The sequence below is a fragment of the Bubalus kerabau genome, chromosome 1 (genome assembly GCF_029407905.1).
Source record: "Bubalus kerabau isolate K-KA32 ecotype Philippines breed swamp buffalo chromosome 1, PCC_UOA_SB_1v2, whole genome shotgun sequence".
NCBI classification, from domain to species: domain Eukaryota; kingdom Metazoa; phylum Chordata; class Mammalia; order Artiodactyla; family Bovidae; genus Bubalus; species Bubalus kerabau.
The window spans coordinates 93,464,398-93,485,033 of record NC_073624.1 but is presented as its reverse complement, the minus strand read 5'-3'; the positions used below and the strand labels follow the sequence as shown (position 1 = coordinate 93,485,033).

Genomic DNA, 20,636 nt, shown 5'->3' with positions numbered 1-20,636 from the left:
GACTCAGGGATGGACTTCTGACCTAGTATTGTCAATTGAAGAATCAACTGAGACTCAAATGTAGAACTCTGGAGTGTTTCAAAAAGTTGTCTTGATCTTTTCAACTGGCCATGGGTCCTGGAAGCATGAAGACTGGCATTATTTCCAAAGACTTTACCACCTGAAAGAGAGAGGAGGCCAGATGTGGCCCTAGACACTGTCTGGCCACTGATAACATTATCTGAGCCTTGCCCAGGCTGTGCCTCGGGCTCTCTGTTCCTAAAGTGAAAGTGAAGTTGCTCAGTTATGTCTGACTCTTTGCGACCCCATGAAGCCTACCAGGCTTCTCCGTCCATGGGATTTTCCAGGCAAGAGTACTGGAGTGGGTTGCCATTTCCTTCTCTAGGGGCTTTTGCTGAACCAGGGATTGAACCCAGGTTTCCCACATTGCAGGCAGATGCTTTACCCTCTGAGCCACCAGGGAAGCCCCTCTGTTCCTAAACCTTTCACTAATTTGAGTCAGAGTTCTTTTCCACTTAAGTCTTTTTGGGTTGGGAGTTCTGTCACCAGCAATCAAGGGAATCTAACCAACACAGGACCTAAAAAGCATTGACATGTTTTGCCTCTTATCTGTTTCCATTTTGCATAGGCTTAAGCCATGTCCTTAGGTTCTTGGAATGATCATAAATGTGTGTTTTCCGGGCCTGAGAAGGTAGTATAGCAGCGATGCTTGTCAAAACAGGTGTTGTGGTTTTAGGAATCAGGGCTCTAAGACTAGCTCAGTACATTGTGGAATGTGAGAAACTTCACTTATTTATTCTGCGCACCACCCCCCCCCCCCCCGCCCCCGTAGAGAGTAAGGATATTTGCTACACCATTTAAACAAAAGGGAGTTGAGAAGAATGTGCCCAGTACTTTGTACTTTGGTATTACACACCTTCCAGCAAGCCAATAATACTTCACCAGATCAAACTGTGGTTTTTCAGATTTCTCAATCCCTAGACTGACCTAACCAGTAGTAAGTTGGACAAATAAAGACATCCCTACTTTTAGGAGACCCTGGGGGGAGGATATTCACATTCCATAGTTCAGGAGACTGTAGACTCATGTTCTAACCTCACCGTAATGAGATTAGGTTTTTAACTAATTAATTAGGTGTTTAGCTAATTAACTAATTAGGTGTTAACAGTGTTAACAACAGGTGTTAACAGTTGTTAACTGTTTTCATGCACGAGAGAATAGTAAACTTCCTTTCTTTCTGCTCTATGGATTTCACAAAGGGAGTTTTTGGACTTGAACTTTTCAAAGCCCATTCAGACCCTTCCAAAATTGCCTTTTATTTTTATTTTTTGGCCATGCTACATGGTATATGTGATCTTAGTTTCCTGACCAGGGACTGAACCAGCATCCTCTGTCATTTGAAGTGCAAGTCTTAACCATTGGACAACCAGGAAAGTCCCCAAATTGCTTTTTCTGAAATCTGCTAGCTGTATTTAGTTATTTGGCTGTAGAAGGAAAAACCTGTACTTTCAAATAGCTTAATTTTCCACCATGAAGGAAAGCCCTCCCAGGGATGCTAAGAAAAATGAAAGTAAGCCAGCAAAGATATAAATTATTCATTTTATTTCCATTCCTAAATTATATGTGAATTTATTGATTTGATATTCAAAATAGTCCTTTTGCAAAATAATCTCAGAAAACATACTAAATTTATTAAAATGCATACAAACTTTTGCTGAAAATTCTAAATCCTCTAACTGACTAACTTGTTTTCAATGCACTTGTGATGATTTCCCAAGGTTTCTGTGGTTACAAGGAACAAAGAAATCATCTTGGGACCAGAGTAGAAATTTGATCAAAATAATCCAAACAATATTTGTCTACCTCTTTACAGACTCACAGGTTGCCTATTTTGAGGGGGCTCTTACAAAGTGTACCCAAGCTTTCAGTGTTTCCCTCATTACAGTGGGCATTTTCTTTGCTTACAGCTTAAAACATTCAGCCAAGAACATGCTAGATAATAGGCAAAGTGAACCCAAGAACTTTGCTTCATGTAGTTTTATGGATATACTAAAGTGTATTGTACAATCTTCCTTGTAAGAATTAAAGACTGGAATGCAGGAGAACAAACTCTGGTGGAATACCGGAATAAAAAACATAACAGAGCTGGGCAGAATCAGGTGTGGCATCCTGGTACATTAACTTTGAAAGCCAGCCCATTGATACTAAGAACAGCAAGTAGATTCAGATTCCTTAAAAAAAAAAAAAAAAATCTGTGCTTAGTATTTCTTTATTCAGTTTGTGAATTATTAAGATCTTTTGCATCTCCCTTTTCAAAATCTTCTTTTGTGTGATTTAATTTTTATTAGCATCAGCCTCTCATAGAAATGGTGAAATTAAAATCTGTTGGGTCATAATTTAAATAAGACAAATTGTTAAGTTCTGGAATAAAATAAGATCTGATGATAATGGTGGAATTTAATTATGGAAGCCCACTGTTTCTTTCAAGAGAGAGTTCAAAGTTGTTTTGTTTTTGATTCTTGGGAGATGATAGAAAATGGCTAACTAGGTTATAACATAAACTTTTAGGGATGAAATGCAAATTTACCCAAAAAAGGGAGTTCCCATCTTCCAGTTACTATTTTTAGTGTGAAGCCAAAACCTTAAATTATTTGAGCCCTTTGGGTCTCAGCTCCCTGCTTCCACTATTTCACAGCATATCCGTAGATGTGAGGGCGCACTAGCTCCCAGGACAGAGGGGCCTGTAAGTGTTGCAGCTTCAGCTTGGAGAAGCGGACCTTCTCCAGGGCCTTCCAGCTCTCTCTGGTCAGGTTGCATCCGTCAAACAGTAGGTACCAGACGGGATCCAGGACCCGTTGCCAGAAGTAATTCCAGGTGGAAGGCTTATCTGCTACATGCTCCATGAAATAAAAAGCTCCTCCCTGAGAAAGAAAAGGAGGAAAGAAAACCACACCAAGAATTTTAGTTTGGGACAAACAATTCGATAAGATGTTTAAATGTCAGATTTCAGTGGCCCCGGAGGTCCTCTTCACGAGAAGACATGGAGAAATCCAAACTTACTACGATACCATTTTGGTTAATAGTGTCATCTTCTGTCAGATTGTATACAGAGCTGCCAGTCTATATTGTCTGTTCATAAAAGTAATACATAATGATAGCTAAAATTTAAAGCAATTTAAAGCATTCAAGGCCTATTCTTAATGCCTGTCACATGCATGCTTGCGTGCTCAGTCACTTCCAACTCTGCGACACCATGGACTGTAGTCCACCAGGCTCCTCTGTCCATGGGATTCTTCAGACAAGAATACGAGTGGGTTGCCATGCCCTCCTCCAGGGGATCTTCCCGATCCAGGGACTGAACCCGTGTCTCTTGCATCTCCTGCACTGGCAGGTGGCTTCTTTACCACTGAGCCACCTCAGAAGCCTGGTTGTCAAACTACCCTTTGGAAGAGTTGCCCCAGTTTGTATTCATGCCAGCAATAGATGTGAGTGCCCATTTTCAATAAATGCTCATCTATATTTTTAAAAATCTATTTGATATGTAATGTGGTATTTTTTTATAACATGCATATCTTTAGTATTTTTAATTATAACATCTTTTACTAAACGTTATGTGTTGGAAAGATCCCCTGTAGAAAGGAATGGCAACCTACTCTAGTATTCTTGCCTAGAGAATTACATGGACAGAAGAGCCTGGTGGGCTGTACAGTCCATGGGGTTGTAAAGAGTCTGACACGACTGAGTGACTAACGCTTTGACTACTAATACTGGCTGTTTGGATTTCTGTTTTTCTGATTTGTCTGTTAATGTCCATTATCAGTTTTCTAATAGGCTATTGGCTTTTTTTTTTTTTTTTTTTACTGATTAGTAAGGGCTTTTCAGAGAAGGCAATGGCACCCCACTCCAGTACTCTTGCCTGGAAAATCCCATGGATGGAGGACCCTGGTGGGCTGCAGTCCATGGGGTCGCTAAGAGTCGGATACGACTGAGCAACTTCCCTTTCACTTTTCACTTTCATGCATTGGAGAAGGAAATGGCAACCCACTCCAGTGTTCTTGCCTGGAGAATCCCAGGGACAGGGGAGCCTGGTGGGCTGCTGTCTATGGGGTTGCACAGAGTCGGACACGACTGAAGTGACTTAGCAGCAGTAAGGGCTTTTATTATAAACTACATACACTACAAACGTTTCCCCCATTTTTTGTTTGCCTTTTAATTACAATTTTTTAATTTCTCTTTTTATTTAAAAATAGGAAAAAAAACCTTTAAATTCTTCTGAAAATTTTTCTTAGGCTCCACTTTGCAAGCCTGTGGGAGTCTGAATCCATACCAACCACTGTCTGAGGCTAAATAACCATGTCCTGTACCTTTGTACCATTATCACAGAATGAAAGTGATAGGATTAATTTCAGAAAATGAATCATCTAACAAATGAGAACATACTGTACAGCACAGGGAACTCTACTTAATGCACTGTGGTGACCTGAATGGGAAGGAAGTCTAAAAGGGATTCACTTTGCTGTATGGTAGAAACTAATGCAACATTGTAAAGCAACTATACTTTAATAAAAATTAATTTTAAAAAGTAGGGAAAAAATAAAAGCACGAGTTTTTGAAAAAAAAAAAAAAAAAAAAAAAACCACTAGGTCTCTTTTGTCAGTGACACAAGTGGGAGCACTGGGACAGGAGACTTGAAGTGGAACTTCTCGGATTGTTTTAAGAAAATGGCAGACAAGCCCAACATGGGGAAATCAACAGCTTCGATAAGACCAAGCTGAAGAAGACTGAGACTCAGGAGAAGAACATCCTTTCCACCAAAGAGATCATTGAGCAGGAGAAGCAAGCAAAGTGAAATTTCCTGTGAACCTGGAGGATTCTCCACCGCATCATCTTGAAGACCCTGTATGTGAGGTGGAGGAAAGTCCACCTGCAAGATGTACACAAGTGACAAGCTGCACTGTGAGATTAAACAGTATGTTTCTAAATTATGAACAGGTTACTGAAGAAATCAAAAGAGAAATTAAAAATTTCCTAGAAACAAATGACAATGAAAACACAACAACTCAAAACCTATGGGATGCAGCAAAAGCAGTTCTAAGAGGGGAATTTATAGCAATACAGTCCTATCTCAAGAAACAAAAACATTGAATAGACAACCTAACTTTATACCTAAAACAACTGGAAAAATAAGAACCAAAAAATCCCCCAAATTAGCAGAAGAAAACAAATCATAAAGATCAGAGAAGAAATAAATGAAATGAAAGAAACAATCATAAAGATTAATAAAAATAAAAGCTGGTTCTCTGAGAAGATAAAAAAAATTGACAAACCTTTTGCCAGACTCATCAAGAAAAAAGAGAGAAGAATCAAATCAACAAAATAAGAAGTGAAAAAGGAGAGATTTCAACAGACAATGCAGAAATACAAAGGATTATAAGAGACTTCTGAGCACCTATATGGCATAACCTAAAATGGATAATCTGGAAGAAATGGGCAAATTCTTAGAAAAGTTCAATCTTCCAAGACTGAACCAGGAAGAATTAGAAATTATGAACAACCCAATTACAAGCACAGAAATCGAAACTGATCAAAATTTGCCAAAAAGCAAACCCGGGAGCAGATGGCTTCACGGGTGAATTCTGTCAAACGTTTAGAGAGGAGCTAATACCCATCCTTCTAAAACTCTTTCAAAAAGTTGCAGAGGAAGGAACACTTCCAAACTCATTCTACGAGGCCACCATCACCCTGATTCCAAAACCAGACAAAGACAACACGAAAAAAGAAAACTACAGGCCAATATCACTGATGAACATAGATGCAAAAATCCTCAACAAAATTTTAGCAAACAGAATTCACCAATACATTAAAAAACTCATACACCATGATCAAGTTGGGTTTACTCCAGGGATGCAAGGATTCTTCAATATATGCAAATCAATGTGATACACCATATTAACAAATTGAAAGATAAAAACCATATGATAGTCTCAATAGAAACCTCAATAGAAAAAGCCTTTGACAAAATTCAGCACCCATTTATGATTTAAACTGTTAAAAAAAATGGGCATGGAAGGAACCTACCTCAACATGGTAAAGGCCATATATGATAAGCCCACAGCAAACATTATTCTCAATGGTGAAAAACTGAAAGCATTCCCCCAAAGATCAGGAACAAAACAAGGGTATCCACTCTCACCACCATTATTCAACATAGTTTTGGAAGTCCTAGTTACAGCAATCAGAGAAGAAAAAGAAATAAAAGGAATCCAGATCAGAAAAGGAGAGTGCTCCCTGTTTGCAGATGACATGATACAATACATAGAAAACCCTAAAGATATTATCAGAAAATTACTAGAGCTAATCGGTGAATTTAGCAAAGTTGCAGGAGACAAAATCAATACACAGGAGTCACTTGCATTCCTGTATACGAACAATGAAAAATCAGAGAGAGAAATTAAGGAATCAGTCCCATTCACCATTGCAATAAAAAGAATAAAATATCTAGGAATAAACCTACCTAAGGAGACAAAATAACTGTATACAGAAAATTACAAGACACTGATGAAAGAAATCAAAGACAACTTAAACAGATGGAGAGATATTCCATGCTCCTGGGTAGGAAGAATCCATATTGTGAAAATGACTATACTACCAAATGCAGTCTACAAATTCAGTGTAATCCCTATCAAATTACCAATGGCATTTGTCACAGAACTAGACCTAAAAATTTCACAATTCATATGGAAACACAAAAGACCCCGAATAGCCAAAGCAGTCTTGAGAAAGGAGAATGGAGCTGGAGGAATTAACCTTCCTGACTTCAGATTATACTACAAAGCTACAGTCATCAAGACAGTATGGTACTGGCACAAAAACAGAAATACAGACCAATGGAACAATATAGAAAACCCAGAAATAAACCCATGCAATATGGATACCTTATTTTTGACAGAAGAGGCAAGAATATACAATGGGGCAAAGACACCTCTTCAGTAAGTGGTGCTAGGAAAACTGGACAGTTACACGTAAAAGAATGAAATTAGGACACTTTCTAACACCATAAACAAAGATAAACTCAAAATGGATTAAAGACCTAAATGTAAGACCAGAAACTGTAAAACTCTTAGAGGAAAACATAGGGAGAACACTTGATGACATAAAGCAAGATCCTCTGTGACCCACCTCCTAGAGTAATGGAAATAAAAACAAAAGTAAACAAGTGGGAGAAGGCAATGGCAACCCACTCCAGTACTCTTGCCTGGAAAATCCCATGGACGGAGGAGCCTGGTGGGCTGCAGTCCATGGGGTCGCTAAGAGTCGGACACAACTGAGTGACTTCACTCTCACTTTTCACTTTCCTGCACTGGAGAAGGAAATGGCAACCCACTCCAGTGTTCTTGCCTGGAGAATCCCAGGGACTGGGGAGCCTCGTGGGCTGACGTCTCTGGGGTCACACAGAGTCGGACATGACTGAAGTGACTTAGCAGCAGTAGCAAACAAGTGGGACCTAGTTAAACTTAAAAACTTTTGCACGCCAAAGAAACTATAAGCAAGGTGAACAGACAGCTCTCAGAATTGGAGAATATAATAGCAAACGAAACAAGGGTTAATTTCCAAAATACACAAGCAGCTCATACAACTTGGTACCAGAAAAACAAACAACCCAATCAAAAAGTGGCAAAAAGACCTAAACAGACATTTCTGCAAAGTCATACAGATGGCTAACAAACACATGAAAAGATGCTCAACATCACTCATTATTAGAAAAATGCAAATCAAAATTACAATGAGATACCACCTCACATGAGTCAGAATGACCATCATCAAAGTCTACAAACAATAAATGCTGGAGAGAGTGTGGAGAAAGGGAACCCTCTTGCATTTTTGGTGGGAATGTAAGTTGATATAGTCACTATGGAAGACAGTATGGAGAGTCGTTAAGAAACTAGGAATAAAACCACCATGTGACCCAGCAATCCCACTCCAAGGCATGTACCCTGAGGAAACCAAAACTGAAAAAGACACATGTACCCCATTGTTCATTGCAGCACTATTTACAATAGCTAGAATGTGGAATCAACCTAGATGTCCATCGACACATGAATGGATAAAGAAGTTATGGTACATATACACAATGGAATATTACTCAGCCATAAAAAGGAACACATTTGAGTGAGTTCTAATGAGGTGGATGAACCTAGAGCCTATTAGAGTGAAGTAAGTCAGAAAGAGAAATACCACATATTAACACATATATACAGAATCTAGAAAGATGGTACTGAAGAATTTATTTGCAGGGCAGCAATGGAGAAACAGATATAGAGAGCAAATTTATGGACATGGGGAGAGGGGAGGAGAGGGTGAGATGTATGGAGAGAGTAATATGGAAACTTACATTACCATATATAAAATAGATAGCCAATGGGAATTTGCTGTATATCTCAGGAAACTCAAATAGGGGCTCTGTATCAATGTGGAGAGGTGGGATGGGGAGAGAGATGGGAGGGAGGTTCAAGAGGAAGTGGACATATGTATACCTATGGCTGATTCATGTTGAGATTTGACAGAAAACAAAATTCTGTAAGCAGTTATCTTTCAACTAAAAAATATTTTTTTTTTTAAAAAAAGACAAAGATACTGAGCCATCTAAAAGTGTTACTGAATTCATGATAATATTTTGTAATTTGATTTTTTTCCCCAATCAGTGGATACTGTCTGTAAATAACTGTCAAGTAGCAGTAACTGCTGTGGTTTCATCTAGGACACTCCTGTAAATATAGATCAAGTCTGGACATAGTAGAGGGTACACATTATTAACGAGTCTTCAGAAGTTTTCTACTTAACCTACCTCTGGGGCGAGAAGGAGGAAAGGGACCAATGAGTACCTCCAAAACCCATTCTTCTTAGCCTCTTCTAGCTTCCCTAGTCTTAGCTGTCCAGGCAGAGTTTAGAGAGGGAGTTCCCTCTACTTGCCCCTCTGTGGGCAAGTATGAGACGTGTGTTCAGAAATGGAAAACTTGAAATTTCCTGATGGAAAAAAATTTATCCATGGAAGAGGACAGGAGAGAAGAGGAGACCCAGGTCTGAGGAGGTTGCTGATGCCCTCTGGGTTGCACAGGTTAGGCTAGAGAGCCTGTTACCCTTTCAGGTGACTTGTGTAGCCAACTGGGCATGAAGATTTGGGATTAGAAGAGAGATCTGAGCTTGATAATTAGATTTGGAAACCATCTGTGTGCGTGGTAATTGAAAATTTTGGTGGTACATGAGATTACACAGGGGGTGTATATAAGCAAAATTAGAGCCAAAATAGAAACTCCAATGTTTAAGGGATGGGCAGAAGAAGAATAGCCAGCAAAAATGGTAGAAATGTTGAAGTTGAAGCAATACAAAGCCCCAGTGATAAGCACTGTGGTGCAGTGATAAGAATATGTGCATTAAAGTCAGATCTGCTGGCTGTGTCGGAGAAGGCAATGGCACCCCACTCCAGTACTCTTGCCTGGAAAATCCCATGGACGGAGGAGCCTGGTAGGCTGCAGTCCATGGGGTCGCTATGAGTCGGACACGACTGTGTAACTTCACTTTCACTTTTTAGTTTCATGGATTGGAGGAGGAAATGGCAGTATTCTCCACGCCAGTATTCTTGCCTGGAGAATCCCAGGGACAGGGGAGCCTGGTGGGCTGCTGTCTATAGGGTCGCACAAAGTCGGACACGACTGAAATAACTTAGCAGCAGCAGCTGGCTGTGTAATGTGGGGCAAGTTTCTTAACTTCTCTAGGTCTGTTTCCCCAGCCCAACATGAAGACAGTCCCTGCGTTAAGGACTGCATGATGGGGTGAATGACAATGCAGGTTCTATTCAGCAGTGAGTGGGTGCTTTGTAGGAGCTAAAGGAAGAATATGATCCCCTAAGAGCATTCTCAATGCTTAAACCCGAGGTGATCATTATTTGCTTTGCAGAGGCGTTGTGAGATTAGTAATACATAAGCAAAATGTCTCTTAAATGTGCCCAGTTAATGCCCAGTCTTGGGACAGATGAACCCAGGATTTGAATGTTAGAATTAGACCTTTTTCAGTTACAGTTTTGATGTTGGCCTATTCTTGAGCCAAACACAGAATTACAATCGGCCCTCAGTATCCTTGGCTTCAACCAACAGATAAAAAATATTGGGGAAAAATCCAGAAAGTTCAAAAAAGGCCACACTTGAATTTCCCACATGCTGGCAACTATTTATATAGCATTTACCTTGTATTAGGTATTAAAAAGTAATCTAGAGATGATTTAAGGTATGTGGGAGGATATGCGTAGGTTATATGCAGATTCTATACCATTTTATGTAAGGGACTTAAGCTTGTATAGATTTGGGTATCTGTGGTGGGGGTAGGGAGTGACTCTCAGGGACAACTGTATATTATTGCCTCTAAACACTATCTTCAAGTCCATTTCTTCCTGAGGAACTTCCTCTGTTAGAAAATAAAACTGAGGTCTCTGGCGGTATCACCCTAAACATGGCCATCTCATCTGATCTCAGAAGCTAAGCAGGGTTGGGCCTGGTTAGTACTTGGATGGGAGAAAATAAAACTGGGGATTACAGACCATCTTTTCCCCCTAGAAGAGTAAATTCAAATGTTAAAATATTAATATTTTATATATGTTCAGCTTTGTGTAGAATTGTTGTTCAGTTTCTCAGTCGTGTCTGACTCTTTGCAGCCCCGTGGACTGCAGCACACCAAGCTTCTATTTAAAACTAGCTTTTATTTGGCAAAACTAATACAGTTATGTAAAGTTTAAAAATAAAATTAAATTTAAAAAAAATAAAATAAAACTAGCTTTTAAGTAAACAATAAAGGTAATATGTGAAAATTACATACAGGTATAAAGAATTTCAAACTATACGGAGAGGTATAAAATGAAAAGAAATTCTTTCCCCTCATCCAGTTCCCTTCCCAATAGGTAACCACTGTTAATTGTTACATGTTTATAATTCCCATTAACATAAATACTTATATAAGTATATTCTCCCCCCACACACAAATGGATTAGCACCTAAATAATAGTCTGTTTTCATTGCTTTTAAAATTAACACTATCTCTTGAGGATGTTTTTCATTGACATAGGTAAAAATTTCTTGTTTTAACAGCTGCAAAGAAATCCTTTATACTACGTGACAATTTACTTAACAACTTCCCATTGATGGATGTTATTTCCAATTTATTATATTAAAAATACTGTAATGAATATTTTTACCTTTAAATGAGTTTTTGTGGTTTTTTGCATGATAACTATAGGATAAATTCCTGTTGGATGAAGATGTAAATTACTTGAAAATTTGATATTATTAAATTGCCCTCCGAAGAGGACACTTCCTCCAGTTGGGTATCCAGACCCCCAGACCCACCCCAATACCATATTGAACTTAAAAGTCTCTGACAGAATAGTAGATAAAAAGGTTCTTGCTTTAATTTCTTTTTAATTGAAGTATGGTTGATTATGGAGAAGGAAATGACAACCCACTCCAGTGTTCTTGCCTGGAGAATCCCAGGGACGGAGGATCCTGGTGGGCTGCCGTGTATGGGGTTGCACAGAGTCGGACATGACTGAAGCAACTTAGCAGGAACAGCAGCAGCGTGGTTGATTATAATATTAGTTTCAGGTGTACAACAAAGTGATTCAAAATTTTTATAGTTATACTCCACTTAAAGTTATTACAAAATAATGACTACACTGTGCTGTAGAATATATCCTTGTTGCTTATTTATTTTACACATACTAGTTTGTATCTCTTAATCCCATACCACTCTTGCTCCTCCCTTTTTCCCTCTCCCAGATGGTAACCACTAGTTTGTTCTGTATATCTATGAATTTATTTCTATTTTATTATATTCATTTGTTTTATTTTCAAGATTCCACTGTAAAATATCATGCTTTAATTTGTTCTTTAATTACAAGACTAGATATTTAAATCATATATTGGCTATTTTTATTTATATTTCTGTTCCTGTGCTTTGCTTTTTTTCCCTCTTTTAAAAAACAATTTATTTAAGAATCCTGTTGATCTTGTTGATTTGTAACACCTTTATGAAGGAAGTTAACTCATTATCATCCTTGGTAAATATTTTTTACAAAATATTTTTGTACTTCAAATTTATTTATGGTCCTTTTCCCTGCAGGAGTTCTAACTTTTTTTTTTATTCATGTATTATCAATCTTTTCCTTCATAGCTTCTTCTGCACTCGAATATTTTTAAAAAAATTCAACAGTATTTTTTCTAGTAGCTTTACTTTTATGTTAGGGTGTTTGATCTACTGAAATTGGGAGGACTGCCCGTGGTGATGTGGTTGCTACTAAGCAGCCCTCCTCATGCCCGCACTCACCGGCCTCAGCACTCGGCACACTTCCTGGAGGATCTGCTCCTGGTTCTTCACGGAGCAGAGCACCAGGGTGCAGACCACCGCATCCATGGAGCCTGAGGCCACCTGGTGCATGTTCTCCCCGGCAGCCACTATGAAGCGCTCAAACTGTAGGTGTCGGTTCTGGGCAATGCTCTTGATCAAGAACTTCTCAAAGTTGGGGTTGGGATCAACACAGGTCACCTGGCATCCAGAGGGGTAGAACTTGAAGTTGGCCCCCGTGCCACAGCCCAGCTCCAGCAAGGAGAGCTTCCCAGAGGGGCCCATGAACTCCCGCAGGTTGCTGAAGAGCTCCTGCTTCTTGCTCTCCATCTGTTTGTTGTACATCACAGTGAACCTTGCCAGGAAGTAGGGGAACCACTGTTTGCATATCCAGTTCCACAAGCCCAGAAAGTCCAGCAGGTACAAGGGAAATGCCAGGATGCAGACGGCCAGCCGGAGGATAAAAATGGTGAGCGCCATCACTCAGAAGAGAACAAAACAGGTCAGTGGTCAAAGAGCTGACTCCTTTAATTGCAGGAAGTAGGTTTCTGGTCACACTCCAGAGCCAATCAGCTGCAGAGGAAAGAAGAACTGGCTGTGCTGGAAATACACAGCTGAAGTCAGATCTCGGGCAAGAGACCCGTTTTATCCAGTTAATAGATGTTTGGCAGAAATTGCCTCATGGCTTATTTTTCATGAAGTGAAATGAGAAGGTTCCCAGCTTTTCCTTAGAAGGAAAGCTGATTACAGCCCCCTATTCCTGCTTGGAGACTACTGCTGCAGTTTTAAACGCAGAGTGTACTCACAGCTTCTGTTCTCCGGTCTCCTAAGAAAACAATCTGAGGGTGGAGCCTGGTTAAAACACACCAGAAGGCCGTTGGTAAACCTGATTTATTACTCTGTGCCCCGTCCTACTTCTGTTCCATCCTGCCCACCTCTGCCTCATTTTTTTTAAAAAAGAAGTGAAAGCACATGCCTGTCTGGTGACAGCAAGAGTTTTCCCTTTTGCATTCTAGGCAGAGGTTCTTAGATGTTCATAACTGCACAGTGGGATTATTTTTAAGTTACTGTTTTGGGCTGCCCATTTTTAAAGGGCAAGTTTCACCTTCAAACTGTGCCAAATTACTACATTACTGAATTAACTTACCGGAGAAGGCAATAGCACCTCACTCCAGTACTCTTGCCTGGAAAATCCCATGGATGGAGGAGCCTGGTGGGCTGCAGTGTATGGGGTCGCTAAGAGTCAGACATGACTGAGCAACTTCACTTTCGTTTTCACTTTTCACTTTCATGCATTGGAGAAGGAAATGGCAACCCACTCCAGTGTTCTTGCCTGGAGAATCCCAGGGACGGGGGAGCCTGGTGGGCTGCTGTCTATGGGGTCGCACAGAGTCGGACACGACTGAATTAACTTACATAAAAATAGTCCCCAGAATATTCACTTTTGGGAACTTAAAGTGTTAAGAAAATATTTTCAGACATCCATCTGTTTTTAACAAGAAACCTGGGCCTTAGGGTGTTCAGGAAACATAGAAATGCTCAAAAATAATGGTAATGTTTACTTTTTAAAACCATGTGATGGATACAGGGAGTGTTTTGTTTCATTATATGTTATACCCAATACGTATTTTATAAATACGTGCTCCATCTTAACAGGTTTCTTGAGGTAGAATTAACATAAAATAAACTACACATATTTAAGCTGTATCATTTGGTTAAATTCTGGCACATGTACACACACATGAAATCACTGCTTCAGTCAAGGTAATGAATATATCAGTCACACTCCCTGCCTCCCAAATACCTCTTTCCCCTTTGTGATCCCTCTTTCCTGCCCTCTGTATTCCCAGGCCACCACTGATCTGTTTTCTGTCACTGGAGGTTAGTTTGCCTTTCCTATAGTTGGGCTTACAAGAATCTGCCTGCAATGCAGAAGACCCCAGTTCAATTCCTGGTTGATTCCTGGGTCAGGATGATCCTCTGGAGAAAGGATAGAGTACCCACTCCAGTATTCTTGGGTTTCCCTAGTGGCTCAGATGGTAAAGAATCTGCCTGCAATGTGGGAGACCTGGGTTTGATCCCTCGGTTGGGAAGATCCCCAGGAGGAGGATGGCAACCCACTCCAGGATTCTTGCCTGGAGAATCTCCATGGACAGAGGTCCTGGCAGGCTACAGTCCATGGGGTCGCAAAGAATTGGACATGACAGAGCGACTAAGCCCATACACATACATCGTATGATTTTATGTTAATTGGAATCATATAATATCTACTTTTATTGTCTGATTTCTTTCATCCAGCATAATTGAGTCATTCATACTGTTGTATGTATCCATTGATTTTCCACTGAGTAGTATTCTATTGTATGGATCTAAACAGTTTGTTTATCTACTCTCCTGAATTTGATGGATATTTGAGTTGTTAACAGTTTTCATAGCTTATTACAGTAGCTTATTACAAATGAAGCTACTATGGGGACTTCTCCAGTGGTCCAGTGGTTAAGAACCCTCCTTGCAATGCAGGTGACTCAGGTTCCATCCCTGATTGGGAAACTAAGATCCCACATGCTGCATAGCATCTAAGTCCCTGAAAGGTTGTTGCTGAGCCGTGAAAGATGATGGGATTCTTGGCCTCTCTAGGAGAGGATTTCAATCTGGGGCCAGTGACAAGGCTTGATTGCTCAGAGCTTTTGTGTAATAAAGTTTTATTAAAGTATAAAAGAGATAGAGAAAGCTTCTGACATAGACATCAGAAGGGGGCAGAAAGAGTGCCCCCCTGCTAGTGTTTAGCTAGATGTTATATAGCTACTGCTGCTGCTGCTAAGTCGCTTCAGTCGTGTCTGACTCTGTGTGACCCCATAGATGGCAGCCCACCAGGCTCCCCCGTCCCTGGGATTCTCCAGGCAAGAACACTGGAGTGGGTTGCCATTTCCTTCTCAATGCATGAAAGTGAAAAGTGAAAGTGAAGTCGCTCAGTCATGTCTGACCCTTAGCCACCCCATGGACTGCAGCCTACCAAGCTCCTCCATCCATGGGATTTTCCAGAGAAGAGTACTGGAGTGGGTTGCCATTGTATAGCTACTAGCAGTCTGCTAATTAGAGAAAGGAAATGTCTCAAAACTCAGAGACTGGTACTAGGCCCCTCACGCACAACATGTATTTTGAAATAACATTGGCACAAGGTGAGATGTCCCAGGCCATAAAATGATTGACATGAATTTTGAAGAGAGGCAGGTTTCCAAGCAAATACAGTCTCATTAATGTAGCTTAAGAGAACATTTGCATGAGTAAAGCATACTGGTTTGTCAAAGTCTGTTCTTAATCTTAGGTGGAACTAACTTGAAGACAGAGTCTAGGGTAAATACATAGTTCATTAACATAGCTTAAGACAGACATTTCCATAAGAAAAATACATTGGTTAGCTCAAGGTTTGAGAAAAGTTAAGTTCAGGTGGAATCAGGTGTCATCATGGCAACACAGATCTTAAAAGAAACCTCTTTTTAAATTTATATAGAGAAGGGGAGGGCTTCACTCATAGCTCACTTGGTAAATCATCTGCCTGCAATGCAGGAGACCTGAGTTCAATTCCTGGGTCGGGAAGATCCCCTGGAGAAGGAAATGGCAACCCACTCCAGTATTCCTGCCTGGAGAATCCCATGGACAGAGGAGCCTGGCAGGCTGAAGTCCACGGGGTTGCAAGAGTCAGACACTGTTGTAGCCACGCGTTCCGGGAAACAAACTCACTCAGAAGAACAATGCAGATAGTGGAGTGCAGTTTATTACACCGGCGGGCCCAAGGTGGAGTCTCCTCTTAGCCAAGGACCCTGACCAGTTTTTGAGAAAACCTTATATACCCTAAGTGTACTTGCTCAAACCCACCTCCCCAAATTTCTTGAAACTAGTCTGGACAAGGTAAAAGATAACGATCAAAGTTAACCCATGATTCATGTGTCACAAGACTAGATGAACAGTGGATATTTATCAATAGGACTGTGGTCATATCCCGATAAACATAATGGAATTTACCACTTTGTTCTATTACAGAGATAATTAGCATATTCTTTTAGGCAACGGAGAGTCCAAGTACAAGTCCTGAGGCTCTTTTATCAGGGAGTGGGGTTTGGGGGGGGGTCTGGTTTTCCATTGGTATGCCACTTCTGTAGACACTGGGAACAAAGTTCAGAGTCTACTGGGAGAGTGACCATGCTTGTAGCCTAATGTTCTCAGCCTGGCCTAAGATGGAGTCCAGCTCTGTCTGTTTCCTCCTTCAACACGACTTAGTGACTATACCGCCACCACCACCAGAGAAGGGGATAAAAACACCAACACTTATAGTTTGTTTCCTCCTGCTGCTTAAGAGAGAGATAAAAAATGTCTGACACTTGCAGCCTGTTTCTTCCGTTTGGAGAACCTAGCCTTCCTGCCTGGTACCCTCTCACCCCCACACCACAGCTACTGAACCTGAGTGCTCTGGAACCCACAGGTCACAATTAGAGAGTCCGTGCACCTCAATGAAAGATCCCAAATGATGCAACAAAGATCCTGCATGCCACAACTAAGACCCAGTGTGGTCCAACATTTTTTTTTTAAGTTAAGCTACTGTGAACATTAGTGTACAAGCCTTTGTATGGACATATGCTTCCATTTCTCATGGATAAATTTCTTTAATAGAATGTCAGTGTCACATGGTAGGTATGTGTTTACCTCTTAAAGAAAAATGCCAAACTGTTTTCCAAACTGATTGTACCACCAGCAAGTGTATGAGAGATTTAGTTGCTCCACAACCTCACCAACACTTGGTGTGGGAGTCCTTTTAATTTTAGGCATCCTGAAATGTATCTAGTGGTCCCTCGTTGTTGTTTTAACTTGCATCTCCCAGATGATTAATGATGTCAAGCATCTTTTGATGAGCTTATTTGCCATCCATGTATCTTGTTCAGAGTGTCTGTTCAAATCTTTTGAACATTTTATTTTTTATTATTGCTTTTTTGGCCATGCTGAATGGAATGCAGGATCTTAGTTCCCCAGCTAGGGGTTGAGGCTACACCCCCTGCAGTGGAAGTGCAGCATCCTAACCACTGGACTGCCAAGGAATCCCCTGAACATGTTAAAATTGGGTTATTTTCTTATTATGTGTTGAGAATTCTTGTATCAAATCATGTATGTATCAAATATGTGATTTGCAAATGTTTTCCTACTCTGTGGCTTGTGTTTTTAATGGTATTTTCAGAAGTGCAGAAATTTCTTTCTTGTGGCATCCTCGTCTGGTTTTAGTATCAGAATAATGCTGTCCTTGTGAAATGAGTTTGGAAGCATTTCTTCCCCTTCTATTTCTCAGAAGAGTTTGAGAATTCTTGGTATTAATACTTTGCATATTTGATAGAGTTCAGTAGTGAAGTCCTCTAGTCCTACACTTTTATTTGTTGGATAATTTTTGATTACTGATTTAATCTCTTTACTAGTAATCTGTCTGGAGAAAGCAATGGCAACCCTCTCCAGTACTCTTGCTTGGAAAATCCCATGGACAGAGGAGCCTGGTAGGCTGCAGTTTATGGTGTCATGAAAAGTCGGACACGACTGAGTGACTTCACTTTCACTTTTCACTTTCATGCATTGGAAAAGGAAATGGCAACCCACTCCAGTGTTCTTGCCTGGAGAATCCCGGGGACAACGGAGCCTGGTGGGCTGCCGTCTCTGGGGTCGCACAGAATCGGACACGACTGAATCAGCAGTAATCTGTCTCATAACCTTCTAGTAATATACACCAAGGCTGTATATTTTCACCCTGCTTAATAACTTATATGCAGAGTACACCTTGAGAATGCCAGGTTGGATCAATCACAAACATAATATCAATAACCTCAGATATTCAAATGATACCACTCTAATGGCAGAAAATGAAGAGGAACTAAAGAGCCTCTTGATGAAAGTGAAAAAGGAGAGTGAAAAAGCTGGCTTAAAACTCGTCATTCAAAAAACTAAGGTCATGGCCTCTGGTTCCATCACCTCATTGCAAATAGAAGGGGAAAAAGTGGAAGCAGTGACAAATTTTATTTTCTTGAGCCCCTAAATCACTGCAGATGGTGACTGCAGCCATAAAAGACGCTTGCTCCTTGAAAGAAAAGCTATGACAAACCTATACAGCATATTAAAAAGCAGAGACTTTTTTTTTTTGTCACTAAACATCCATCTAATCAAAGCTGTGGTTTTCCTGTAGTCAAGTATGAATGTGAAAATTGGACTATAAAGTAGGCTGAGCACCAAAGAATTGATGCTCATGAATTGTGGAGCTGGAGAAGACTCTTGAAAGTTCCTTGGACTGCAATGGGATCAAACTAGTCAGTCCTATAAGAAATCAGCCCTGGGTATTCAGTGGAAGGATTCATGCTAAAGCTCCAATCCTTTGGCCACCTGATGTGCAGAACTGACTTGCTGAAAAAGACCCTGATGCTGGGAAAGATTGAAGGCAAAAGAAGGCTGTGGCAGAGGATGAGATGGTTAGCTAGCAACACTGACTCAAAGGACATGAATTTGAGCAAACTCTGGGATATAGTAAATGACAGGGGAGCCTGACGTGCCGCAGGCCATGGGGTCTCAAAGAATCATACACAACTTAGCAACTGAACAACAGTAAAGTATCTGTTCAGATTTTCTATTTCTTCATGATTCAGTCTTGGTAGGTGGTATGTTTCTAGGAATTTATTCATTTCTACGTTATTAACCAGTTTGTTGGCTCAAAGTAGTGTCATATAGTTCTTTGTATTTCCATGGTGCCAATTGTTAAGTCTTCTCTTGCATTTCTGATTTTGTTTATTTGGGTCCTCTCTTTTTTCTTAATGAGTGTAGCTAAAGTTTTGTCTATTAAATCTTTTTTTTTAAAAAAACCAGTACTTAGTTTCATTGATCTTTTCTATTGTCTTTTTAGTCTCTGTTTTATTTATTTCCACTCTGATCTTTATTATTTACAAAGACCTTCTGTTAGGTAGTTAGAATAGGAAACAGGAGTCCAGAATGGCGGTGGTTAAAAGACAAGGGAAAAGCCCACGAAAATAGAACAAAGGAAGGTCCAAGGACCAGAGTGAGGACCGCAGGTAGAACAAACAGCACTCCTGGCTAGCCCGATTTACACAGGGCAGGCCCAGGGGGAAGAAAAAAACATAGAGGAGCCAGGAGCCAAAGGGCTGGGCCCTCTCTTCTCTTTCTCTCTTTCAGTAAGCATGCCCTCACGCCTCGAGGATGTATTTTGCAAATAAAACTGAGTTGTAACACTGATCTGTCTAAGAGCTATAACAAGGTCGGTCCGAGACCCGAGAGCTATAATACAATCTGTCTGAGAGCTATAACATGCAGAGGGCTTTAAGTCCCTCGCTTCAATTTTTTGTTGAGACGAGACAGAACCAAGGAGATTACACTCCTCTGGCACTCTCTTATGATAACTTTGATCTTTATTTGTACTTCTTTTTTTAGTTTCTTGAGGTATAAAATTAAGCTATATGAAATTTTTCTTGTTTCTTGAGGTAAGCATCTATCATTTTAAACTTGCCTCTTAGAATTGCTTTTGCTACATCCTATAAGTTTTCTGTCCAGTTCACTCGCTCACTTATGTCCGACTATTTGTGACCCCATGAATCACAGCACGCCAGGCCTCCCTGTCCATCACCAACTCCCGGAGTTCACTCAAACTCAGGTCCATCAAGTTGGTGACGCCATCCAGCCACCTCATCCTCTGTCATCCCCTTCTCCTCCTGCCCCCAATCTCTCCCAGCGTCAGGGTCTTTTCCAATGAGTCAACTCTTCGCATGAGGTGGCCAAAGTATTGGAGTTTCAGCTTTAGCATCAGTCCTTCCAAAGAACACCCAGGACTGATCTCCTTTAGAATGGACTGGTTGGATCTCCTTGCAGTCCAACGGACTCTCAAGAGTCTTCTCCAACACCACAGTTCAAAAGCATCAATTCTTCGGCGCTCAACTTTCTTCACAGTCCAACTCTCACATCCATACATGACCACTGGAAAAACCATAGCCTTGACTAGACAAGTCTTTGTTGGCAAAGTAATGTCTCTGCTTTTGAATATGCTATCTAGGTTAGACATAACTTTCCTTCCAAGGAGTAAGCCTCTTTTATTTCATGGCTGCAGTCACCATCTGCAGTGATTTTGGAGCCCCTCCCCCTCCCCCCCCAAAAAAAGTCTGACACTGTTTCCACTGTTTCCCCATCTATTTCCCATGAAGTGATGGGACCAGATGCCATGA

The 20,636-nt window shown here is 40.6% G+C and overlaps 1 protein-coding gene, 1 long non-coding RNA gene and 1 pseudogene across 2 annotated transcripts in view; 2 read left to right on the top strand and 1 right to left on the bottom strand.

The window, feature by feature from the left end:
* The window catches only part of LOC129653811 (uncharacterized), a 42,369-nt gene that overhangs the window by 13,016 nt on the left and 8,717 nt on the right, over nt 1-20,636 (top strand). The gene's annotated exons all lie outside the window — the stretch shown is intronic.
* LOC129653763 (putative methyltransferase-like protein 7A) lies at nt 1,591-13,211 on the bottom strand. Its single transcript, XM_055583460.1, has 2 exons — nt 12,370-13,211; nt 1,591-2,921 (listed from the first exon to the last, which is right to left on the bottom strand). The coding sequence occupies exons 1-2, from the start codon at nt 12,865-12,867 to the stop codon at nt 2,685-2,687; spliced, it is 735 nt and encodes a 244-aa protein (XP_055439435.1). The 5' UTR covers nt 12,868-13,211; the 3' UTR covers nt 1,591-2,684.
* Nucleotides 4,722-5,694, top strand: LOC129653802 (thymosin beta-10-like; annotated as a pseudogene).

Bases quoted from the DNA above. Each gene is read 5' to 3' on its own strand.
- LOC129653763 (XM_055583460.1), bottom strand. From the start codon at position 12,867: ATGGCGCTCACCATTTTTATCCTCCGGCTGGCCGTCTGCATCCTGGCA. The intron at 2,922-12,369 runs GTGAGTGCGGGC...TTTCTTTCTCAG, and splicing joins TGTGCCGAGTGCTGAGGCCG to GGAGGAGCTTTTTATTTCAT.